We start from the raw sequence: 26007 nt of genomic DNA on the forward strand, positions 1-26007 counted from the left end.
AGCAATAATCGCCTTGGTTTTAAGAGTGTCTTTGCAAGAATAGATTGGATGAAGCTGGTTGTTCAGTATATTCCGGATGCTGAGTTGCTTTCCGATTGGCTGCAACCAGAATAATCCTCTGGAGTTTGCATCTCTATATCTGAGGCAGAGACAGTTGGTGCTCCTCAGATATCATGTGCTCCCCTTTAGCAGATGCTGTCATTCCCTGTCCATAGTCCCTGTTCTGACAGTTGCCCTGCAATCCACTGCAACCCTCTGTGAGAGCTTTCTCAGTGCAGGGGACATGGTTGGCCCATTCTTGGGGCAACTACTAGGATGATGAGGTTGATTTGTTACTGCAGCAGAGCTTAGCCTATGCTGACTAATACGTCTTCAGGAACTGAGCTCTGCCTCCCTGACTAAGCCTACCCAGCATACTCCCTGCTCCAAACAACTCTTAGTTCAAGGACCTGAACACACCAAACTGTGTGTCATTCTCAGGTGGAGCCAAGGCACTGCCATCATGTCTCTCCCACTGCTCAGCAGCCTTGGGAGGATCTGAGCTGGAGGAAGGCTGCTCAGTCCACATTGGGATTCATTGGAACAAGAAGCTTTATTATGGAAGCCACTGAGCTTCTTGGCATTTATTGGTTGGGGCACCTTCCTACCTGACCCACGGCATCAGCACTGACCCTTTGGGGGTGCTAGTATGTAAGCCAGCCCATCAACCACTTGCATCCTATAGGACATGGAAGAACTCTTGGGATCATTTACTTGTGTTCTCCTTTAATGTTTCTAATTTCCAAACTCCTCCTCTATTCAGTGGTTCGATGTATAGTAAAGTACAGTTCATTTATGTTTGGCTATGGCTCTTTTTGGTTTATCCTCACCCAAGGACATTTTCCCATTGATTTTTAGGGAGAGTAGAAGGAAGAAGGAGAGACAGAGAAGGAGAAACATCAATGTGAGATAGGCACATCAATTGGTTGCCTCCTACACAGGCCCTGATCAGGGCCAGGGATTGAGCCTGCAATCAAGGTATGTGCTCTTGATCAGAATTGAACCCGGGAGCCTTTAGTCCTTGGGCTGCTGCTCTATCCACTGAGCCAAACCGGCTATGGCTGGCTATGGCTTTTGATTAATATGAAATTGTTTTGATATGTACTTGTGAAATAAAAATCCAAGTTCATTTTATCTCCAAATTAATAACCAATTGTTTCAATCTTGAATAAAAATTATTCTTACCTTCCTGATTAGCTTGTAATGATCTTTTATTATACATTAGATTTTCAATATAGAAAAGTATCTATTTTGGGGTTACAGTTTTCTTTTTACTTAAATTCAGCTATTCTTGGATAAGTACCAAGATGCTGTAATTATAGCTCTGTAATATATTTTACTATGTTCATTACTCATTACTCATTTCTCTTCTGTCTTCCCTCAACAATCCTATTAGTGCATCACACCGACAAATTACAATGGGAAAGAACTGATGTGTTTGGCTTATTAGGACTTCACACTGTGGAATGGACAGTCATTGAATTGGATCTTCTGTGCCCTCTCTCAGTTTTGTAGTTTTCCTTGTGTTGATCATATACATTTCTTGCTAAAGTCATTCCTAGGAATCCTTTTTACGTTGACATTATACATGTTCTTATTTTTAAGTTGTATTTTTCCAACTGGTTATTGCTATTATACAGGAAAGCGTAATCTATATGATTAAAAATTTTGGCTTTATAGTTTGCCCACTTTCTAATTATATTTTGGAGTAAAAACAGACAAAGCTATTTCATGACGTTCCATGTACTCTAGTTGCCTTTGCAGGTGGCGCAGAATAAACAGATAGAGACATTCTAGAACTGAAATAAATCCGGGGAGGGAGGGAATAAGGGGTAGAGAGAAAAGGACGCGAGGAGTTGGGCTGCGTAGGAATCGGAGGGTCCCGCCCACTCGGCAGGTGCAGAGTTACAGATCCTGACAAACAGCTTGGGCTCATCCTGTTTTCTCGTTGAGACATGATCGCTTACGAATTTCAGCGTTGCTTGTAGGTGTCTCTGACTGTCCTAGACATCACTAGCCCCCACATCATAGTCTTCCCTTCGCCAGCTGACACTTGTTGGTAAGAACATGTTTATATTTGAGTCTGGATAATAAAAGATAATGTCAGGACGCCGGTTCTTCAGTGATACTGAAGACAGGCCTGGCAGGTCAGACTGGCTAATGGAAAACCAAATAAAAGGCCGCCCACAGCCCTGCTCAGTGTCTCACCTTGAGTTCGAGTTATGATAACCCCAGTCATTGGCCATATTGATTTAAAGAGAAAAAAGAAACAGAAAGACACCCAGTGCACTAGATGGAGAGGAAGCTCCTTTTCCTTTTTTTTAAAAAAAATATTTTTTATTGATTTCAGGGAGGGAGAGAGAGAGAGATAGAAACATCAACAATGAGAGAGAATCATTGACTGGCTGCTTCCTGCACACCCCCTACTGGGGATTGAACCCGCAATCCGGGTATGTGCCCTGACTGAGAATGGAACTGTGACCTCCTGGTTCATGGGTCGATGCTCAACCACAGAGCCATGTGAGCCATGTGGGCTGGGCTCCTTTTTCTTTTTGGAACTGGGAGTCAACAGGCGCAGACCTCCCAGGGTTGCAGACCCCCCAGCAATCTCATGAGGAGGCCGCTCCTGAGTAGGAGGTTACACGCGTGCTGTGTGCTGGCTATTAGGACCTGGTAGTCCTTTCTTTTAATGCCATTAATATTACTTTAGAACCCAAAGGAGTTGATTGTTTTCTGTAAGAACAGCGTAACTGAAGATGTTCCATAGGTCTTGAAGGTGATGATCTTTTCCAAGCATGTCCTGTAGCGTGAAAGGAAAACACGAGTCCCCACTCACCTTAAGGGGAAATACAGAGTAAGAAAGCTCCCCTCCCCAAGAACCAGTGGGGTGACCCCTGTGGTTCCCATGTTCTCTGCCACCTTTGTGAGTTATTTGCTTTTTTCCAGTTGCTTTGTCTACATTACAAAGCGCGGCAGCCGGCCGCCACGTGGCTGCCTGGTTCTCTTTATTTCCGTTGCACTTTCCTCATCACAAGTACAAAGTAGGTGTGTTTGAGAAGCTGTTTTCAGAAGGGAAAGGAGGGTTCGCGTTGAGGTGGAGCGGGCTGGGTTAGGAGACAGACTGGTGTCTCTTTATCTTGCCCCCAGGCTGTTCTCCTGGCCGTAAACACTATGGGTCGATGCTCAACCACAGAGCCACGCCGGCTGGGCTCCTTTAAGTAGGCTCAAGTGAGGATGTTAATAAAGAAACAAGCTTATACTTGATGGACTTTTACTCTCTTGAGAAGAGGGAATGGGGTTTTAAATATCAGCCCATCCCAAGGGGAGAAGAAAAGGAGAGTTTTATATTTCTCATGCTGCCTTCAATAAGTGTCAAACATTCTCAGCAGTTTCTGGCTATCTGGAGGCTGGCATTATGTTTTTTTAACCTACAATTAACTACCACTCGCTAAAAATTCAAGCAGTAATAGGTCTATTGTTTCATAGCTATTCATTCATTCATTCATAGATAGAGAGCAAGGGAGAGAGAGAAACATCGATGTGAGAAAGACACACAGATTGGTGGCCTCCCACACATACCCCGACCAGGGCTGGGATCAAACCTGTAACCCAGGTTCATGCCTTTGACCAGGAATGGAAGCCTCAATCCATCAGGGCACAGGTAGACCATGGCTACCTTTTGTTTTTAATGAAATATGAGAGGAAGGATGGCTTCTACTTAAGAATTTTTTTTAAAAAAAAGCTCCCGAACACTCAGTGCTCATTCTTCCTTTAAAATTTAAAGGCCTTTCATAATTTTGGGCAATGGTGTGGGTCTAGGTTCCTTAGAAGCAGAACCTCAGAGTAGGATTTGTGTGCGCATGATTTTGCAGGGGTGGGGCGGGGGGGCTGCTGTCAGGAGAAGAAGGGAGCGAGGGGAGCAGGGCGTGGTTGTACCCACAGGAGCTCTGGGGCATGAATTGCACCTGAGCTGGTCCCATCTCAGGGTGAGGGGCTGGGCTTTTGTACCCTTCCCTGTGCCCGTCAGCCAGTCATGGATCATGGGCTGCCCTCGGAGGCGCATTGCGTGCGTCCCTCCCTGGGTGGAGCGGCTCCCAGCAGAGGGTAGTTCCTGGGAGAAGTGAGTCGTGGTGGCCCCTGAACAGCCAACATTCATAAGAGCCGGTGGGTGGGGCCGCTGCCTGGTGAGGGGCTGTGGGTGGGCACCTACAGCAGCCACAGCTGTGCTGGCCCTGTGGCGTGTTCCTTACTGAGGAGCTTTGGGGCAGAAACATGGAAAGTCCCGAGGACAGGGTGGCTTTGATCGCCCAACACGTTCTGATGATGACGCACTCATCGGGGAGGCTGCGTTCATTAGCTGGATTTCCTGGGTTCTTTCAGCCAACCCCTGCTGGTGGCCAGCCCACCCCAGACCTGGCACCAGGTCCGTGTATTTGGAATCTTCCCAAGAAAGGCCCATTTATTTGGTAGAGCCCATCCCTTCCGATTACATATTCCGGGCAAATGCCAAGAGACAGCGTCGCCAGGGAGCCTGCAGCTTCTCACCACTCCTGGGGCAGCCAGACCTGCCCCCGCGTGCCCTCTCCAGGCCCCGAAGGCAGCAGTCTTGGTGAAAACTTTTATTTATAGGGTGCCCTCGGAAGGCCTGGGCTGTTTGAGGGAACGGTGTGAGGTTCTGCCCTCTGGCGTTGGCTTCTCAGCAGAGGGGCTGGCTCGCCTTGGTGCCCCTGTTGGCGATCTGATTTAACCAGCAAGTATGAGTGCTTCCCACAGGCAGGTCCCCTAGGCCAGTGGTCGGCAAACTCATTAGTCAGCAGAGCCAAATATCAACAGTACAACGATTGGAATTTCTGTTGAGAGCCCAATTTTTTAAACTAAAACTATATAGGCAGGTACATTGTTATTAACTTAATTAGGGTACTCCTAAGCTGGCCTTTGCTGAAAAATCAAGGAGCCAAAGAGCCGCATGTGGCTCGCGAGCCGCAGTTTGCCGACCACTGGCCTAGGCCCATCATTTCGTTACGGTCTTCACAGCCATCTGGGAGCTGGGCCGGTGGTGGCCATGCAGGCCCCATGCCAGTGAGGACCATGGACACTGAGATGTAGGCCAGGCCCCTCCTGGCTCTGGCACTCAAGGTGGGTATTGGGGCCACGGCTTGAGCTTTGGGTTGCCTGTTGGATGCCTTTTTACAGTCAGGGTCGTGGTACCATGACTTTCCTACTTAAAAAAAAAAAAAAGATGTATATTTTAAGTTGATGTCAGAGAGGAAGGTAGAGAGAGAGAGAGAGAAGCATCGATGATGAGAGAGAATCACTGATCGGCTGCCTCCTGTATGCCCCCGACTGGGGATCGAGCCCGCAACCTGGGCATGTGCCCTGACCGGGAATTGAACCGTGACCTCCTGGTTCCTAGGTCGACCCTCAACCACTGAGCCATGCCGGCTGGGCTCCTACTTTTTAAGTAAGAGGAAACCCAAGCCCAGTTTGAATTTCCTAAAAGAAGAAAAGTTTGCACCATAATCTGCTTTACCCCAACATCGCTCTTCTTTGTTTGGAATCTTAAAACACTTTGGGGAGTTGTTGTTTTTAGATCAGCCTGTCCATGGGGACATCGGGGAAAAGCTCACTTGCTTATTGCCAGCTGCAGGAACACTGTGTGACTTTATTCTGCCCGGTGGGGGTGCTGGCTGGCTTAACAATTAGGACACAGCTGAACGGAGGCTGCTTTGCTTGGGTATCGGTGCCCATGGATGGGCCTGTGTCCGGCTCCATTTCCTCTGGAGGATCCTGTGAGCTTTGCTTTATTTCGTGACTCAAATGACACCCCTACACCCGCCTGAGCCATTGTTCAAAAGATTGAGGATCTATGGAAGGACTGTTTCAGTTCTTACTAACTAGCTGTGTAGCCTTGGGCTAATTGCTTACCCTCTCTGGTCTGCAGTCGCATTTGAAAATTGAGGGTGGTGGGCTACTGGCCCTTTCATTTCTAACTTGCAAAGATTTTCACTGACACAGCCTTTGTGCCTAGAACGCGGATCCTCCTAAGAATTCTCCTTTGCATCCTGCTTAGATTGGATTGCTGCCCTTAATTTTATTGAAGGATATTTACAAAGGATGCATTTTTCAACATAAGCAATTTCCCCCATGAATCCAATCAGTCATATAAATGACCATGTCGTGAATATTTATGGAAAATTCTTTCTCAGTGTACCTAAACCTCAGATAAATAGCACAGGGGAAGCTATTTATTTCTCCTTGAGTCAACTTTGGTAATATGTATCTTTCATGGAATCCGTCCATTTCATTTAAGTTGTCTTATTTATTAGCACGAAGTTATTCATAATATTCCCTTATTATTATTTTACATAAACAGGCTCAGTGTTTTTCAAATGTGTGTTCTCTCCTGAATATGAATGGAAGTTATATATCTTTTGGACACATTTTCTCTCCCATAGTTTTACTTGCTATTTAATTTTATGTTGTACGTTAAGGTTGTTTTTTATTTTTGTTTTGTTTTTTTAATCCTCACCGTAGGATATGTTTTTATTGATTTTAGAGAGAAAGAGAGAGAGAGGGGGGGGAGAGAGTGGGCGAGAGAGAAAGAGGGAGAGAAACATCCATGTGAGAGAGAAACATTGATGTGACAAACATTGATTGGTTGCCTCCTCTACACTCTGCCCCAACCAGGGGTTGAACCTGAAACCTGTGTATGGGTGCTGACCGGGAATTGAACCAACCGGTGACCCTATGGCTCCAACCAACTGAGCCCCACCGGCCAAGGCCATGAAGGCTGTCTTATCAAGAAGTCAAAATCATGTAAAAACCACAGACTCTTTGCCTCCTCTGTTCTGTACAACAATAAGTGGTGGGGTGTCTGCCTGCCCCACAGATAAGCATCTGCCACATGAGGGCGAGAGGTTTCAGGGCCCGGCACTGACACACGGTTCCGAGATTCCCCAGGTCTTCACATCAACATCTGCCCAAACCAAGGCGCGAAGATGGAGAAATGAGATCGATGGGCTCCATTTGTTTTTCGAGTGATTTCTGCAGCCTCACCCATAGGGATGGATGGATTGTGGGAAAACTCAGCTGGTCCCGTGTTGGCATGTTGTTGTGACACAGGTCGGTGGAGGCAGAAAGGAAAACATGGTGAAGTCTTGCGGGCATCAGTCAGCTGCAGACTGGCCCCAGGTGGGGGTCCTCACCGCTCCCCTTCCGAAGGAGCGTGTCCAGAGAGCCAACCTGGACGGCGCCGGGAAAAGCAAAACTCAGCCCCAATCAAGGTTATCGTGAATCTCGGAGCTGCCACAGACAGTTGGGATTAAAAATCCAGGGCATAGGAAACAGCAGCCGGCCTGGGAGCCCTGCCCTCTTGGAATTTTACTGAGTGAGCGGCGACCCCCCAGGGATGAGGTTGTGGGTGAGCTGGGAGTGTTGGGAGGAAACAGTAAACCCAGGGGTGAGACGGCAAGATAAGCTGCCCCCCGGGAAGCTTCGGGCAAAGCGAACCGGCATCAGGTGTCGCGGAGGACAACACCAGGGCCAGGGCGGCATCTGGAGGGGCTCCCCACAGTGGCACACGGACCGCGGGCAAGAGGGAGTATAGAGGCTCTGTGTGCGGAATGATCGGAAGTGGGAAGCAGGGTCTGTCAGAGGAAAGCCGTCAGGGAGAGCTGTGATGGCGTGGTCACCGGATGTCCGAGGCCTCGGCAGCCCTGGGAGCAAATGAGGCCGCGTTAATATTGATGTTCAGCTTAGAGTCCCAGTGGCTGCACCTGCTCACCCGGGACCTCAGCCAGTGTCCTCGGAATGCCCAGGGCAGGATGTCACCTGTGCTCAGGTGCACCGGCTCCTGTTCTTCCTTGGTCATTCTATCACTTCTCACTGCCCCTCCCCTTGCTGTTCCCTGGCTGTCAGTGTGTAGTCAGGGGCCCACATTGCCGCACCCCCACCCCCACCCCCGGGGCCCTGGGGCCTGTGCGGCTTACTCTGTTGTACCTCATCACCTGAGTCCCAGCGCCTCCCACAGGCTTTTGAAACACTGCTCCCTCTCATCCATCCTGCACCCTGTGCATGTGCCCTGACTGAGAATTGAACCATGACCTTCTGAATCCTAAGTCGATGCTGCTCAACCGCTGAGCCACATGGCCAGGCTGTATTGAGGGTTTTCCTCTGAGAAGCACCATGGGAATAACAAATGAGAACACTGGTTCCTTTGCGCACATACCGTATATTCCGGCGTATAAGGCCCCCGACTTTTGAGAAGATTTTCCTGGGTTAAAAAGTCATCTTATACACCGGAAAATACAGTATGTTTGAAGGTCACCTTCCTTGGCACCCTTCAATTTTTCCATTGAGGAAACACACACTAGTGTTACTCCTGTAGCCCTCTCTCTCAGCACCAACTCTCGCCGACAAATCCGGAGGCAGACTTCAGAGCTCGAGAAGAAGAGGAATAGCAGATGTCCATAAATAGTGCCACTGTCAGCGTGATGGTGAAGCTCATAAATCTATGGCACGTGGGAAGATCAGTACCAGCCACCACTTGTCATCTACTCCGACACCTGTGTCTAGATGGAAATCATCGCAGAACAGATTGTATGTTATAATTAAAAAACAAAAAAAAAAGTTCTGGATAAATATGCTCGGTCAAATTGCCCATCCTGGCACAACAGGAGTCTTTGCGACAATTCAAACGCTCTTCAAAAGTCACTTGTAACTTCTTTTTCAAGGCGGCACAGATGGCAGGTTCCTACACGTAGGACGTGACATATGGGTCCTGTGGGGTCGCTTGAATAACCCACCCTCATGGTCGAACTGCTCTGCACATTCGGTCATTTCCCTGTTTCCTCTCCTGACCTCGAGAGGAATGGAAATCAGACCGCCTTTTGTCTCCTCTAGTTTATTCTGGCTGGTACAGTTGATCAGGAAACACAGAGTCTTGGTTTATGCATTTATTCAGTTTATCTGGAAATACAATGAGAATGAACAAAACGCTCTGAACATTAAATAATCTTGATTTCTTCCCCCCCCCCCCTTTTTTTAATAATGAGAGAAAAAACCTTTTGGAGGAGAACTTTCTAGATGTAGACTGAAATTGTCAACTTTTTTTTTTTTAACCCCCCCCACCCCGGGGCAAGAAAATCTCAATCAGAGCTTTAAATACCCACCCTGCTGTTTGTCCAGGAGCTCTGTGCGGCCAGGTGAAGCTGTGCCCAGTAGGATTCTACCTTCTCAATAGATTACGTTACTACCAATGAAGTGATCATACAATTAGATAATTGAGATGGCGTGGACAGGATTAGTAGCTGCCAATTACTGTGCCCTGTGTGTTAAGTCCTCTAAGTAAATTGTATTCATTTTGTTAGTTATTCTTCACAAAAGTCCTGGGAGGAGAGTGTTAGCATCCCGACTTCATAGATGAAAAGACTGAAATGTTAGTACTTTGCCCAAGTTCACACACACAGTCAGTGGCCATGCCAGGATTCCAAGCCAGATCTGTCTCAGACTGTGACTTAACCTGTTCACAGACTGCCTCGCCATGAGTGGGTTGAGAGTCAAGCAGAGAAAAGTTGAGGTGGGTGAGATTAAGGTTCTTTAAAGTTCCAGAATGTTCTGACCCCTTGTTGGTATTTCCTGGGCAGCAAACCTTGGACCTTTTATCTCCGTTGTGGATCCTTGAAGGTCACCTCACTTCAGGGAACCAGGAGTTGTGTTTTCAGGGTCAGGCCTGGCCTAGAATGAGCTCCTGAGGTGTGGTCCAACCTGGGGGGTCTCTGGGAGGCATACAGGAGCCACCTCAGGCCCAGCGCAGATTCTGTTCCACACTCATGGCCTCTCACAGAGGAGACAGCGATTAGACCTAAAGTATAAAGGCCCCATCATTTCAAGCAGACCCTCAAAGGTCACCCTTATAAACTGTCATGGAATCAGTAACCTTTAGGAGAGTCTTTCTGAAGGTCAAAGGGCTCCTCGAACCCATGTTGACTAATACTGTGTTGTCCTTTTCCTCTGGCAGGACATCGAGGCCTATGTGACCATTCGCTAAAATACCTGAGCTCGAGACTCATGGAGCGGAAGCTGCAGGGCCCGTGGCTGCCTGCTGGCCGGGGGCAGGTGGAGAGACCGTGCCTGGGCCCCTGCGGCTCCCTGCTGCCCGCGTTCAGCCCTCAGCACGGCCTTCACTGCATCCACGCCGAGAACAGCGCCCTGAAGCCCAGGGTCGTGACGGTGGTGAAGCCGGGTGGGCACCCCCTGCGCAAGGTCACCCTGCTCCTCAACAGGCGCTCGGTGCAGACCTTCGAGCAGCTCTTGGCGGACGTGTCGGAGGCCTTGGGCTTCCCGCGGTGGAAGAGCGATCGCGTGAGGAAGCTGTTCAACCTCAAGGGCAGGGAGATCCGGAGCGTCTCTGATTTCTTCCGGGAAGGGGACGCCTTCATCGCCATGGGCAAGGAGCCCTTGACGTTGAAGAACATTCAGGCGGCCATGGAAGAACTGTACCCCAGCAAAGCCCGGGCCCTGACGTTGAGCCAGCAGAGCAGGGTCCCTTCTCCGAGGCTGAGAAGCAGGCTCTATAGCAAGGCTCTGAAAGGGGGGCACCACTGTGGGGAGGTTGAGCCGGCCAAGAGCTGCGGTGAGGCTGCGGGGTCCAAGGCAGCCATCGCACGGCAGGGGAAGACCCCCATGGAGCCGGGGCTGGAGGACGGGGCGAGGGCCCCGAAGACGTGGGTGAGGGGCACCCGGGAGCCTGAGCCCGGCGGCAAGCCGCCCCGGGAAGCCGCCGTAGAGAGGCACGCCAGCGGGGAGAAGCACCTGGGCGTGGAGATCGAGAAGACGTCGGGGGAGATCATCCGGTGTGAGAAGTGCAAGCGAGAGAGGGAGCTGCAACGGGAGAGGCTGTCCCTGGGCACCAGCGAGCTGGACCTGGGCAGGGGCCCGCGCTATGACGTGGACAAGCTGGTGAGGACCAGGAGCTGCAGGAGGTCCCCCGAGACCCACCCTCCCGGCGGGGAGGACGGGTGGAAGGGTGACGGCCACAGGAGCAGGCCCAGGAACCCCACTCAGGAGCTGCGGCCCAGCAAGAACACGGACAAGAAAGAGGACGCAGACCCCAAAGGTCAGGAAGGTCAGCCGCAAGGAGCAGCCAAGGCTAAGAAGGACGTCGCGGAAGCCCAGCCCGGCAGAGAGGAGGGGCCGAGGGATGGGAAGAAAGATGCCAGGAATAAGCATGGTGGCTGGATCCTCAGGGAGCCCCAAGCCGACCCCGAGAAGCCCCCCAGGACCCGAGGGGAGGAGCAGGAGGCAGAGAAGGAGAAAAAGCCGCCTGTGTCCGGCGGGAGAAAGATGCTCCCCAGAGATGACCAACCCGCCAGGGTAGAAAAGGAGCCCAGGATGAGGGCGGAAGAGAGCAAGCCAGAGAGGCCCGGTGGCCGGAAGCGGCGGCCCGCGGGCATCATCTCGGCCAACGTGGAGAAGCAGTACGAGGCCGGCCGGGTCATCGGGGACGGGAACTTCGCCATCGTGAAGGAGTGCCTGCACCGGGAGACCAGGCAGGCCTACGCCATGAAGATCATCGACAAGGCCAAACTCAAGGGTAAGGAGGACATGGTGGACAGCGAGATCTTAATTATCCAGAGCCTCTCTCACCCCAACATAGTGAAGTTGCATGAAGTGTACGAAACGGACACGGAGATCTACCTGATCATGGAGTACGTGCAGGGCGGGGACCTGTTTGATGCCATCATAGAACACGTGAAGTTCCCGGAGCGCGACGCCGCCCTCATGCTCATGGACTTGTGTAAGGCTCTCGTGCACATGCATGACAAGAACATCGTGCACCGGGACCTCAAGCCGGAAAACCTCCTGGTAAGCCTGACTCTGCTGCCTCATGGCTGTCACCCTGACGGCTAGGACAGCACCTTTATGCGGTTCTAACCTGCTTGTCCCAGTGTGTAAGACCCAGGTTGTAGTTCAGAAGTTGCTGACATAGATGGGTTTTGATGAGGTTCTTGAAAAAGAAACCTTCCAATTTAAATACAATGGAATATGTTTCCTCATCCCTGCCAGGTGGACTGATCGGGTGGACTTGTTTCTTGGGCATTTGCATGAACTCTGGCCTAGGTATGGGGGTGTCTACTAGTAGCCGTTTGCACTGCAGGCTTAGTGTCCTCTCTCCCACTGAAACCACCCCTGACCCTTTTGGAGATAACTTCCTGCCGCGAGAGTTCAAAAGGCTCACACGGCTGGGACCTGTGGGTGGAGTGGATAAGAGGCTGGTTGGTCCTGGAGTCAGACAACTGACTTTTTAAAAAAAAAGTTGTTACTTTTAAAAAAAATTGAATTTATTGGGGTGACATTTGTTAGTAAAATTCTATAGGTTTCATCAGATAACCTACTTAGAATCCTGGCTTTCTTAGTTGCTTGCTCTAAGGTTAGTCCTTCCCCTCTCTGGGCCTTAGTTTCTCCTTTATAAAAGAGAAATGACACAATAGTACCTGACTTGGAAGGTGGAAGGAGGACTGAGTGCAGGAGAGAGAGAAGCAGCCCTGACAGCTGGCAGCCGGCCTGGCACCCCTGCTCAGCAGTGTGCTCTCCCACTGAAACAAACAGTTTCACAGAACATCAACATCAGCTAAGGCCACTCTGCCCATGATGGGGTAAGACAAATGCAAGACCCCTTGTTAATCATGTCCAGATGCAGATAGAAACAAGATTGTCCAGACCACAGACATGGCCACATCGCCCCCTTCTGGCTACTGGGAGTGACTGCCTCACTTCATTCGTCCCGCCTTCTAGTTAAGAGTCACTACGATGCCCAGTCATAGAATCACTCCCTCTTCCTGAAAGTATATGATTCAGAGCCAAATCCTGCCTTTTTTTTTTTTTGGACCCTTTCCCCTCATCACCAAACACAGTCCAGGTACTGCGATAAGTGTCTTGAACATCCTCTTCTTCGGTGCCTGGATCCCAGGGGTGTGTGTGTTCCCTGTTGCAATGAGTCAGTAGGCCCGACGTGTTCCTGAACCAGAGTGTACTCCTGGAGGTCTTGTTAGGATAGCATACTTATCCCACTCTCTTCTTCACTGCCCTGACCTCCGTCTGGTACAGTCTGTATTTCATCTTCTGTTGTTTTTTTTTCTCTTACTGGGAAGAAAGTTCTAGGACAGGAGGAATTTTGTTCTATTCAGATTGTACCCCGAAACCTAGAACAGCTCTGTCACATGGTGGGCACTCATGAAATGTTGGTAGGATGAATGAACGAATGCAGACATATCCTGCTGCCTGGGAAGCAGTGAGGATTCCGTCAGTGGCAGCGGCCTTCACTGTTATGACATCAGCATAACTCTGATGTTAAGGTGGGTATGGTGGATCAGCACTCAAAGCCGGATTGCTGCAGGTAAAGCAATCGTGGATGGAGAGGGTGATCTTGATGAGCCATCTTGTTATGATTTATTTTTTTGGTCAGGGATTTAGCCTGTTTCCTTTCCTTTCCATGGCTGTAGACCCAGCCTGGAAACACCATCCCCATGCATTCATCTGTCCGTAAACTGTTCCCCCCAGGAGAATGAAGCAATGAGCCAGTCAAGCTAATTATCTGGTGAAATGAGATCTACCTTGACCACTCAGTCAGGTAACCTTGTTTTTGCCCAAATTCACAGAACTGTGGTCTGAATTACCATCAAGTAACCCTTCCGTGAAAAATTTCATTTTTGTGCCAGCTGAGTGCCCTCATCCTCCCTTCACTTGCTTTTGGTTTGTCTTCTGGGTCTGAGCCCAAGTAATCTCCACAGTGTGATGTGCTACCCACTGTTCATTATGGCCACTTGGGATGGCAACAGAATAGTGTTCTTTAATGCCCCTCGGATGTTTCTCCCAATTGTCTCAGCAGGAGAGGCTCTGCCTAGAGGCCTGGTCTGGTCTCATGAGCCACACATGCTGGGCGTGTGCCTCCTAAAGCGGTGGCCCCGCTATACAAGTTCTCCAGGATGCGGATGAAATCATGGACCTTACAGGGTCATTTTCTGTCGGGGACAGCCACCTGAGCTTGCATTTTCTCCACAAGGTGCTGCAACCAGTCTGTCGAGCTGGCCCCTCTCTTGGGCCATAGAGACTCTCACTTGTGTTGGGGGACTGACTTGTCAGCAGTTTTAAAAATGGAAAGTGAGCACTGGTGTCGATTGCGTGGAGGAGTTCACTTCAGGAAGTAGAAAACTGCAAGGTACACGGTTAGTGTGGGTAAGCTAACGGCCTCAGGGAAGTCGCTTAGCAACTCTTCATGGATTGAACTGTCAGTAAGATGTGTTTTTAGTGCCCTGAAGGGCAGTGAAGTGTGTGTATGTGTTGTGTGTGTGTAGTATGTGTGTGTGTGTGCTGAGAGACACAGAGGCGAAATTGAAGAGTAGCTATACTTTCTCATTCTAAATACAAGAGTTGTTTATGTGGAATAGATAAACATCTCTTCTCCCCTGTGGATAATTTTGTCTGCTTGCATTTATAAAAACGAATAGACCTGTCATATTTATTAACCATTTGTCCTTTTTCTGGGTGAGTCAAGTTCAACTTATTGCTGTGTCAGGAGTCTAAATGCTATCCAATGTCATGCTGTTTGGTTTTCAGAAACATCTGGATTGTGTTGGATTTGACTGTGGGCTCATTGTCTGGGTTTAGAAAGCTGTCATCTCTAAACTTGCTGATATGATAATGATAAACAAAACTCGCTAGGTCTTCTAAGGTTTAATATGAGTGAATATGACAACTGTCCATCAGTTAATGTTCTCTAGTTTAGTATTCTGCACTAGTGTTGAGCTTTGTATTATCAAAGCAATTGTTTCTTCCTTGAATGGATGGTTACTGTCCGTATTAAGACCTGTATTTGCTAAGCTTAGAAAAATGATTTTGTGAGAACTGACTTTTGATTACATGGCTGATCGCAATTGTTGCTGCTTTTAGAGACTTTCTGAATATACTGAGAGCTCTTAATGACGGCAGCAAGCTTATTTTTGTCTTAATCAACAGAAATATTTACATCTGATAATTGGGCCCTAGAATAAAAAATTTTAGGCCTATATTACTGAGTTTATTTCTACAGATTGCATTTCCTGACAGGATGCTAGCCCTCTTTTCCCCTTCGGGTTATTTAGACTCCTGAGATCTTGCAAAGTAAGTTTTAATTATGAGAATTTCCTGCTTGCAGAAATGTCAGTGTTAATTGCTTCTCCTGCCAGTGTGCGCTCCCTGGGTGGGGTTGGGATGTGCTGACCGGGCCCTGGGAGGAAGGGAGGAAGCAAACCGGAGCTGGAGAGGCGATGATGGCCAGACCACCCACGCAGGATGGGAAGCGGACAGGCCAGGTTGTTTATGGCCAACAGCCAAGAAATTACATACGGCCAAGAAAGCCGAGCGAGTTGCGTGTGTGTGGGGAGCCTGAAGAGATGTCAGACAGGAGCGAGGTCCTTTGAGAGTATCTGTCCCGGAATAAGGGAAGACAAGGGGCATGTTCCTGCCTGGAAACAGGGCTGGAAGGAAGGAGACCCGTTGGCCTCCTCATCCCATGGGACGGAGTACCTCTCAGATGCTTTCCCTTCCTCCTGTCCATCATCACATACTGGAATAAACACACTGTAATATCCCCCAACTTAGAACGAAAACAAACCCTTGCTTTCTCCACATGCCCCTTCAGCTGCTGCCTCATTTTTATGATCTACACATGCACACCCTTGAAAGAGGTGTCTGTATTCACTGTTTGCTGTTTTCCACGTTTCATTCTGTCCTGAACTCCAGCCAGGCTCTCCTCCCCACACTGCACCGAAACCACCCGTGTCCATCAGAAGGATGGGGCCACTGCTGACCTGCTGCTCGGGGGTCAGGAACGTCAGAGGCGCCCCTGAGTCTTTTCTCCCCTCATCCTCACAGTCAGTCCATTCTCTAGTTTTATCTTTACCCTCAGTATGACCTTTTCCACACCTCACTGCACTGCCCACGCTCAAACCCAAGCCCAAGCCATTGTCACCTCTTGCTGAGACTGGCAGTCACCTCCTCACTGGTCCTTCCTCTTCGTCCAAAGCCTTCTTCCTCACAGAAGCCTGACTGGCCTTCTCCAAATGGAAACCAGAACCTGTAACTCCTCTGGTCAGCGCTGTCGTTGGCTTCCCAGGGCACTCAGAATAGAGGCTAAAGTTCATCTCCGTGGCCTAGAGGCCCTGCATGATGTGGTCTCTGTCTTCCTCTCAAAGCCTCACTCCAACCACTCACCCCTCACTCATTTCAGTCCTGCCCTTGTTAGCTGTTCCTCATCGGGCCAGACATGCCCCAGGACTTTTCCACTTGCTATTTCCTTCACCTGAAAAGCTCACTCCTCAGATTTTAATATGATTTTTTTTCAAATGTTATTTTCTCAGCGAATTCTTCCTTGACTACCCTATAAAATACCATCCACTGCCACTGTCCAATAGAATGTTCTGTGATGATGGAATTGTCCTATATCTACAGTGCCTAGTATGGTAGCCACTAGCCATATGAGCACTTGAAATATACTTTGGGAGTCTGACTTGAACTTTACATATTATCTATACCAATAAAAGAGAAAGATGCAAATTGACCATACCTTCACAACACCCACCAGCCAATCAGGAGTGAGTATGCAAATTAACACAACAAAGATGGAAGGTTAATTTGCATACACAGGCGCCGAGTGGCCGGGGGTGGGGCAGGATGCTTGTGTTGTCACCATGGCGATGACGCAGGCGTTCCGCACCGCCCCAGCCACTCCGGGCCTCTGGGCAACATGGGAAGGCAGAAAGCCGGCTCCGGCTTGAGTGAAGGCGGTGCTGGCAGCCAGGGGAAGGAAGGCCCATTCTTGCACGAATCTTCGTGCATCGGGCCTCTAGTTTAAAAATAAATAGCAAATGTGGTTAGTGGTTGGTGGATACCATACTAGACAACATAGCCTTTATCCCACTTTTTCTTTTTTATAACACTTATCACTACCTGAAATTACATGTTTTTCAAATATTATTTTTTAATAGAAAGAGGGCTTCATAAAATCAAGTTTACCTGTTTCACTTACTACTCTATTTCTAGGGCCTCGGCCAGAAATTAATGTTTGTGGAATGGATATGAGATGTTAAAAAAGACTGGCATGATATGTAGGCTCCAAAGGCATTTCATAGGCCTAACATGTGCCAGAGCCCAGGGAAGACTTGGTCCTTACTGATTTTTTTCAGCCATTTTTTAATATTACAGTATCTTTGCTGTTGAAATGTAAATTGATTTTAGGCATATCGATGTGAATTGCTTTCTATGATCAGTTTGGTCCTCCTAGCCAGTTGAACAGGGAACCATGGAGGAAAAGGCCAGAGGAACCACTCAGGATCAACTAAGATTTTGGCAAAGATACGTGAGCCGTACCCACATCAAATACTTTTTTTCTTAGGGAGACTCTTGCTGTTTGGTCTGTATTCTGCTGCCCCCTTCTGTTCAAAGATGATAATGACAAGATCACCCTTAACATTGACCTACCATTGAAGGAGAGAAGGGAGGCTAATTGTTAGAAAAGTAATGACTCCTTTTGAAGCTCTGAGACCATCCAGATGTTTCCTGGTGCTTATGTAAATAATGAAGACCAACTTGATTCAAAGTGGCGTGCTTTGTTGTGGCTGGAAAAGGGAGGGAAGCCCTAGTTGTTTGGCTCAGTGGATAGATCGTCAGCCTTCGGACTGAAGGGTCCCGCGTTCGATTCCAGTCAAGGACACATGCCTGGGTTGCAGGCTCCATTCCCAGTAGGGGGTGTTCAGGAGGCAGCCAATCTATGATTCTCTCTCATCATTGGTGTTTCTCTCTCTCCCTCTCCCTTCCTCTCTGATATCAATAAAAAATATATTAAAAGAAAAGGAAAAATAAAGGAGTGAAGAATGCAGATGGGTCAATAGTCATTACAGTTCTGTGCAAATTAATCTCGAGCACCCTTTAGGTGAGAGGTAACTGAAAACAGAGCCCCTGGAGGCCCACGACCCAGAGCAGTGAGTTTAGGTAGATCAGAGACTACTAGAGAGATGGAGGTGTGGGGTGAGGGCAAGGTCAGATGGGTGCACTGGGGCTATGGGCCGGCCCTCAACCAAACCTGGCCCAGGAGGGTGTAGGGGAGGCGGAAAAAGAACACCTTTCCCCACTACCCTCCTAGGTTCTGTGACTGGGGCCGTGGAAAGTAATCTCACAATAGATGAACAAGAGAAAAACAAGAGTTTATTTACATGTGCACTGTGTATGCATCGGGGAGAACCGCGGGGATGAATAACTCAGAGGGGTGGTGAGAACTTGGGGCTTATATAGCATTTTAGCCAAAAACAGTACACATTCTCAAAACAGACACGACAAAGGAAAAGGGGTTTGGCTTCTAGGGGTGGCAGACGGTGGGAGGTAAATGCACGGGGGAAACTAGCGGAAGATGAGCTGTTTCAGTCAAGTTAGTTATGTAGCTTTCTCTCCGTGCATCTCAGGGCTAATAGAACTCTCTGGTGATTTTGTTATTTCACATGTTTATTTCAGCCATGTATTAAGTCAGCCAAATGCTTTTAATGCTGATCATTTGTTTGGAAATATTTGCAAATATTTGTGAGGGACATATTTTTTTTCAACAATCACCCGGCAAATGTGATTAATGTAGACGATCCATCTGGAAACTCTAGGCAGCAGGCTATTTTTTGTCCTTCCCTTGCAAACTCAATTTTCTAATCTAAATTATTCTAATAATTACCTCCCTTGTCTGCTTTCGGGCCATGTCTGTCTTGTACGCACACCAAGGCGGAATCGCATTTTCGTTCGACGTCTATGCCTTTCCATTTGGCTGGGTTAATTATGGAGACATTGATGAGATTGGCCGGTGGTGACTCAGACTCAGTAATTGAGACATATCTGCTCACAGAGATGTGAGCTCACTGGCCGGAGGCAGAGCGAGTGCAGAGAACTTTTTCCAGTATGGGGAGTGGATGCCCCACTCCCCCTGCATTTTTGGGGTGTTGCTGTGCCCTGATGGGGCACAGGGAGAACCAGAGTGCTCCCTCTTGTCCTCCTGTCCCCCTTCCTGAGTGCTGGTGGGAGCTTTGAAAACCCCTGCTCAGTTTTGTGAGAGATGTGAGAACAGGTGCCTGCAGACAAGTTGGTAATTTCTCCTATAGCTCCGGTGGCCCCATCGAGTCTCTCCCTTGGGTGACATCATCACCAGGCTTATCCCAGTACATTGACCATTGTGTGGCCATTACCTGCTCAGGGCACCGCTGGCCTGAGCATGCAGGTTCTGTGATGAGCAGGGAGATACCAGTGCCAGCTTCCCTGAGCTGCTCATTTTGCCTGAGTCAGTCCCGGCCTTCAGTGGTGAACTGTTTTGGTGGCTAAAATAATATGGTTTTACTTGACAAACAAACACTTATATTGTGCTTCTTAGGTGCCAGGCACTGTTGATGACACTGTACAGATGTTAGTTCGCGTCATCCTCATCATGGTCCCATACGATCATTCAGATCCCATTTTACAGATGAGGAAATGGAGGCACACAGAGTGCAAGTTACTTGACCAGTTGCGCAGTAAATGGCGAGCTGGAGTTTGGACCCTGACAGTTGGGCTTTTGAGGCTGTGCTTGTCACTGGTACATGACACTGGATACTCCAGCAAAGAGATGTCTCCTTCGCAGGAGGGGAGGAGGCCCATCCAGAGGCCCCCAAGAGAACCAGAGGAGGGTGGATCTGAGGCAGGCCTGCGGCAGCAGGAGGCAGAGCCAGTACATTTTACCATGTGGTTACAGAAAGAGCTTTTGCTGCCTGGTTGGCCTGGCTCAGTGGTTGAGCATCAACCTATGAACCAGGAAGTCACAGTTCGATTTCCTGTCAGGGTACATGCCCAGGTTGTTTGATCCCCAGTGGGGGGTATGCAGGAGGCAGCAGATCAACGATTCTCTCTCATCATTGATGTTTCTCTCTCTCTCCCTTCCTCTCTGAAATCAATAAAAATATATTAACACGTTAAGCGCCATGTCAATCACCAGTGACTGACACTATACTTTCCGTTGGGAAGACAAAACAGGCTGGGCACTTAACGTGTTAAAATTTTTTTAAAAGAGTTTTTCTACAAATTCCTCAGGCTGTGCAGGGTCCAGGAGGGGCACCAATGGGCCTTTACTTGCTGTAAGAGATGCTAGGTTTGCGCCTTCATTGTTTATTTCTTTTACTTTAAATATATCTTTAGCTTTATTATTTTTAACATGGTGGTCTAAACACTTGCTAAGCTCACCTCTTGAGACTGACTTCTTTGGGGTTAAGAGTCACCTCTTCCTAACTATCATCTAGCACGCAGATACCTCGAGGGTGAAGGAGGACAGGGCAGATGAACCTGGCAGTGGGAATGGGCTGACCAGAGGTCAGAGAGCCAGCCAGCTGGACTCGGAAGGGAGGAGACTCGTCGGGTGGGACGTATTTTAATGAGAACACTGGAGAGCAGCCAGTTCTTTGTATTCATTTCAGCGTGAGGGTAGCTGTCTTTTTTGTTTTTTTTTTTTTTTTTTAAAAATTACTATTTCTATCCTTTCTAAAGTTTGGTGGAAGCGGGATCTAAAGGAAGAACCAGACATCATTTCTTTCACCTTCATGCAAAATTATTAACAATTAGAACCCAGTTTGTCAGTTCCGATGTGTAAGCATACATCTCAGTCCCGTAGCATTACTTTGTAAAAGATTTATTATGTGCAAACTAGGACAGCCATCTCAGACTGTTTTAGAAATAAAAGTCTTTAAATGAAAGTTTAAAAATGAAAGCCCCACATCCTGGGAACCCCCTGAGTCCCCAGCAGTCTGGGACTGCTGGTCACCCCAGGGCAGGGGTGGGGAACCTTTTTTCTGCCAAGGGCCATTTGGGTATTTATAACATCATTCTGCTTAATATAATTCACTTAATATAAGTTTATGTTGCTATGAGAAAAGCTCCTAGATTTATTAAGTCCTGCCTGTGGTTGCTTTGGCAGGGCCAGACCAAACGATTTCTCGGGCCTCATACAACCCGCAGGCCTGATGTCCCCCATCCCTGCTCTAGGGCTAACACTTTGCAGGGAAGATTACAGACACTGACTAGAACTCCTACTTGCTGGATATTTTCACGCCCTCTTTTTTTTTCTTTTTTTCTTTAAAAAAAATATATTTTATTGATTTTTTACAGAGAGGAAGGGAGAGGGATAGAGAGTTAGAAACATCGATGAAAGAGAAACATCAATCAGCTGCCTCCTGCACACCTCCCACTGGGGATGTGCCCGCAACCAAGGTACATGCCCTTGACTGGAATCGAACCTGGGACCCTTGAGTCCGCAGGCCGACGCTCTATCCATGGAGCCAAACCAGTTAGGGCTTTTTTCTTTTTTTAAACAAATGAGAAAATGGAAACTCAGATCAGTAAATTGTCCAAGACCATCCAACTGCAAGTCTTGGAACTGGAATTCAAGACTCCTGGTCTGTTTGATTCTTAAATCACCCCTTCCCCTTGTTCCCCCCAATTAGGGCCAGTATTCAACATCCTTCTACTGTTTGTTTGTCTACTTCTTCATTCTAATTCCTATTTTTTTTTCTTTTTTCTCCCCTCTGCCCAGACTTTGCCCACAGGCATTTTCTAGTCCTCACTAAAACTGTCTGTACTCCTAATGTCATTGGTTCTTGTTTGAGGTCATGCTGCCCAATAGGACTTTCTGCGGTGATGGGAATGCTTTGCACTCACACTGTCCAATATTGTAGCCATTAGTCACCAATGGCCGTTGAACATTTGCAGTGTGGTTAGTGCATCTGAGAAACCAAATTTCAATTTCTTAATTTAAATAGCCATGTGTGGCAATTCTACATAATCCTATACAATAAAGAGGTAATATGCAAATTGACTGTCACTCCAACACACAAGATGGCCACCCCCATGTGGACACAAGATGGCCGCCACAAGATGGCCAGCAGGGGAGGGCAGTTGGGGGCAACCAGGCCTGCAGGGGAGGGCAGTTAGGGGTGACCGGGCCAGCAGAGGAGGGCATTTGGGGGGGACCAGGCCTGCAGGGGAGGGCAGTTAGGGGTGACCAGGCTGGCAGGGGAGGGCATTTGGGGGCAATCGGGCCAGCAGGGGAGCAGTTAGGCGTCAAATCAGGCTGGCAGGGGAGTGGTTAGGGGTGATCAGGCTGGTAGGCAGAAGCGGTTAGGGGCAGTCAGGCAGGCAGGTAGGTGAGCAGTTGGGAGCCAGCAGTCCTGGATTGTGAGAGGGATATCCGACTGCCCCCCCTTCCCCGTGCACGAATTTCGTGCACTGGGCCTCTAGTATGGTATAAAATCTAACTCACTAATTTGTTACTTGAAAATGTGAGCACCTGTCACTGAGATCAAATTGGGTTCATTGGTGTTGGGCTACACTAAAAGGGTGTGTAGGTTTATTGTTTGTGATCTTGACCTCTTATGCTTGTTGTTGAGTGAGTTTTCCTTCTTTATTCTCATCACAATTTTGGTGGTTTGGGGATTTTGGTTTCTTACAGGTTCAGAGGAATGAGGACAAATCGACGACCTTGAAGCTGGCTGATTTTGGCCTTGCGAAGCACGTGGTGAGACCAGTGTTTACTGTGTGCGGGACCCCGACTTATGTAGCACCCGAAATTCTTTCTGAGAAAGGTAGGTATGACACGTTGCTCTGTGGGACTTTGCTCACTTACTGATTAAGGTTTCATTTTTTAATATTTCATATTCTTTCAATATGGAACAAAGATCTTCGAGTTGGTGCTAAGCTGGCATTTAGGTTTTAATGGGAATATTGGAAGTTATTCTCCTTGACTGAAGCATGAGAACTCTTTCTAAATCAGGGATCACAGCTCATACCACGTGTGACTGACCACGTGTGTTACACAACCCTGAACTGATGATTTATACCCTGTTCACGGTGTGTCCCGTGAGCGTGCAACTGGATGTCATAGCCATGTCATAGCCATGTCAACTAAGAGTTTCCAAATGTTTCCTTTCCATGTCTGTGCTTATTTTATGACAGACCAGTAATAAAGGGTCACACAGTGGCCGTGGTCTGAGGACCACACGTTGAGTCACCCTGGTGTGTACCCCATGTTGGTAGGAGTGGGCCCCGTGTTGGTAGGAGTCATGTTTGCAAGTGGCTCTTGCTTGCAGAGAGCTGAGGCCCTCTGTGACCCGAGCCATGATTCTCCACTGCTCTCATCACGTCCGATCCAGCCTGGCCTCAGCTGCGCTTGTGTCTCTGCCTCCGCTGCACAGGTTACGGGCTGGAGGTGGACATGTGGGCCGCGGGCGTGATCCTCTATATCCTGCTGTGTGGCTTCCCCCCGTTCCGCAGCCTGGAGAGGGACCAGGATGAGCTCTTCGACATCATCCAGCTGGGCCACTTCGAGTTCCTGGCCCCTTACTGGGACAACATCTCTGAGGGTGAGATTTGGGGCCTCCACGCTAGGGAAGAGGGGAGGCAGGGCCGGAGCCCCTCTGGGTTCTGACTGTGAACAGGTTCCAGGTTAGGCATGTGAGGAGAGTGCAGAGCCCCCTACGGCACCTGCACAGAGGTGGGCTGTCCACGCATTGCGCTTCATCCTTTATTTCCTGCTGCATCAGTCTACGTCAGTGGTTCTCAACCTTTCTAATGCCGCGACCCTTTAATACAGTTCCTCATGTTGTGGTGACCCCCAACCATAAAATTATTTTCGTTGCTACTTCATAACTGTAATTTTGCTACTGTTATGAATCGTAATGTAAATATCTGTGTTTTCTGATGGTCTTAGGCTCTACAGCAGCGGTTCTCAACCTGTGGGTTGCGACCCCTTTCACAGGGGTCGCCTAAGATCATCGGAAAACACAGATGTTTACATTACGATTCATAACAGTAGCAAAATTACAGTTATGAAGTAGCAACGAAAATAATTTTATGGTTGGGGGTCACCACAACATGAGGAACTATATTAAAGGGTCGCGGCATTAGGAAGGTTGAGAACCACTGGTCTACATCCTTTGAGGACCTGAAGGAGTGATGCTGGTATTCTCGAGTGATTGGAGGAGGAGGCTCAGAGAGCCAGCCTGGGAGAACCAGAAATCTTTGCTCCTCCCTGCCTGCCCCCTAGCCCCCTAGGTGTCACCATCTCTCTCCAGAATCACTCATGATTTTGGTCAGAAAAGGAAATTAATTCTAAATTTGCACTGTTTACTACTTAGGCTTCTTCGTACATGTTCTTTAATGTTGTCAGTAGGAAGGCCTATTTGTCAACGTTGGAAGGAAGAACGCACATCTTCCATTTAACACCTTGATAGTTTGGTTAACAGATGGAAAACATGCAGACAGATGTGGCCTCTATTTGTCCCCTTGGGCTGGGGAGAAATGACCAAACACCCTGTAGAGCTGCTCCGTCCAGCAGGGCAGCCCCCAGCTGCACGGGGCTGCTTCCGTGTAAATGTAAATGTGAGCGAATTAGAAGTGAATGCGATACACGTTCAGCTCCTTAGTCGCACTAGCCACGTTCCAAACGCCCAGTGGTCCCAGCGAGGAGCACAGAGGTGGAGGGTTCGCGTGGTTGCAGAAGGTTCCGTTGGAGAAGGCTGCTCCAGGGTAGCGCACCACGTGGTGCTAACGGGGATGTTTGGGTTCAGTTCCCGGATGGGGAAGAGACATTCAGAACCAGCTGCATTCGTCTCATTTTCCTCCTCCTTCTCTCCCTCCGACAGCTGCCAAAGACCTGGTGAGCCGGTTGCTGGTGGTAGACCCCAAAAAGCGCTACACGGCCCACCAAGTTCTTAAGCACCCCTGGATCGAAACTGCTGGAAAGACCAGCGCAGCCAACCCAGGGAAGGAGCGCAAGGAGGCGTCCCCGGGCAGCGAGGGCCACCTCCGGAGCCAGCAGGCCCCGTGGTCTCCGCCTCCCACCCCTGCTCAGCCCTCGGTTCTGCTCAAGGACAGAGGGTAGAGGTTTAGGAGAAACACAATGCAGAGGGCGTCTTCTCCTAATTGGAGAATCAGGGGAGGGAGAGATGCTCAGTATATTTTAAAAAAGGAACGAGTCTTCACGTTAAATGTTGCAACGTATTTTTAGATTTGCATATTTGAAGCCTTTAATACTAGTTTTTATGGGTTTTTTTTTGGGGGGGAGGGGAAGACTTGTTACCAGTATGGAGTTTTTGGTAATAATGATGTGTTTTGTTTCCTCCTTGTAATCAAGTTCGTGGTATATGACATGAGTGGTGCTTCCCGGGGTCTCAGTGCCCCCTGTGAGAGTAATAAGGTGAATCGTAGTCTTTCTGTGTTAATAAAATGTGTTCTGAACACTGAAGCGGGTCCTACTCTGATTCCTTCTCAGCGCTGGCGGTGGGAGCCAGGGAAGCCCGGTTTGGCCACGCCTCCCAATGCCAGCATGGCCGCATAGACACGTTGTGATGGACCCTCGATGAACCGCGAGGCCTGTTTGTGTATTTCAGTCAGGAGCATGTTAGTCTTAGCTGAAAATCACACTTGGTGCAGTCTGAAAAATGGGAAGACGAAATTGTGGATTCCTTCTTGCCCTTTTGATACCCATCTATACAGCTTTAAGCCAATGATCCCTGAGCCGGAGCCACTTCTCCGTGAAGTTAGGCACTCAGGCTGCGACTGTGTCACCATTTGCTGATCTCGAGGGAGCCACTTAGTGCATTAATGTGTCAGACATGCGGTCAATGGATTTACACTCCGGCTCGAAGGAGCTCAGCGGGTTCAGGCCTGTTCCAACCTGCAGGGCAGACACACGGAGGGCGCAGAGGGCCTGTTCCCGGATTATTTCAATCCAGATTTCCGTGCCAAAACGTGGGTCTTTTCAGATGACGCTGGGAGTGTGCATGAGCTGAGAGCAAAACATGATGCTGTTATTTACCAGATTGACCTTCTGGGTTATATGGAACCTGGTCAGTAGGGCACAGAATCAGTCACAAAGTGTGG

The 26007-nt window shown here is 48.7% G+C and overlaps 1 protein-coding gene across 1 annotated transcript; it reads left to right on the top strand.

The window, feature by feature from the left end:
- Positions 1–10327: 10327 nt before the first annotated feature.
- DCLK3 (doublecortin like kinase 3) lies at positions 10328–25169 on the top strand. The gene is made up of 4 exons (XM_054729774.1): positions 10328–11904; positions 22577–22709; positions 23319–23486; positions 24768–25169. Exons 1-4 carry the CDS (start codon positions 10483–10485, stop codon positions 25004–25006), a joined length of 1962 nt encoding a protein of 653 aa, XP_054585749.1. The 5' UTR covers positions 10328–10482; the 3' UTR covers positions 25007–25169.
- The last annotated feature ends 838 nt before the right edge of the window (positions 25170–26007 follow it).

Source organism: Eptesicus fuscus, chromosome 18 (assembly GCF_027574615.1).
Source record: "Eptesicus fuscus isolate TK198812 chromosome 18, DD_ASM_mEF_20220401, whole genome shotgun sequence".
In the NCBI taxonomy this organism is placed as follows: Eukaryota; Metazoa; Chordata; class Mammalia; order Chiroptera; family Vespertilionidae; genus Eptesicus; species Eptesicus fuscus.

What these genes read in the sequence shown, in the direction of transcription:
- DCLK3 (XM_054729774.1), top strand. Translation starts at nt 10,483, where the DNA reads ATGGGCAAGGAGCCCTTGACGTTGAAGAACATTCAGGCGGCCATGGAA. An exon ending in TCAAGCCGGAAAACCTCCTG is followed by an intron (nt 11,905 to 22,576) that starts GTAAGCCTGACT and finishes GGTTTCTTACAG; the next exon opens with GTTCAGAGGAATGAGGACAA. An exon ending in CTGGGACAACATCTCTGAGG is followed by an intron (nt 23,487 to 24,767) that starts GTGAGATTTGGG and finishes TCCCTCCGACAG; the next exon opens with CTGCCAAAGACCTGGTGAGC.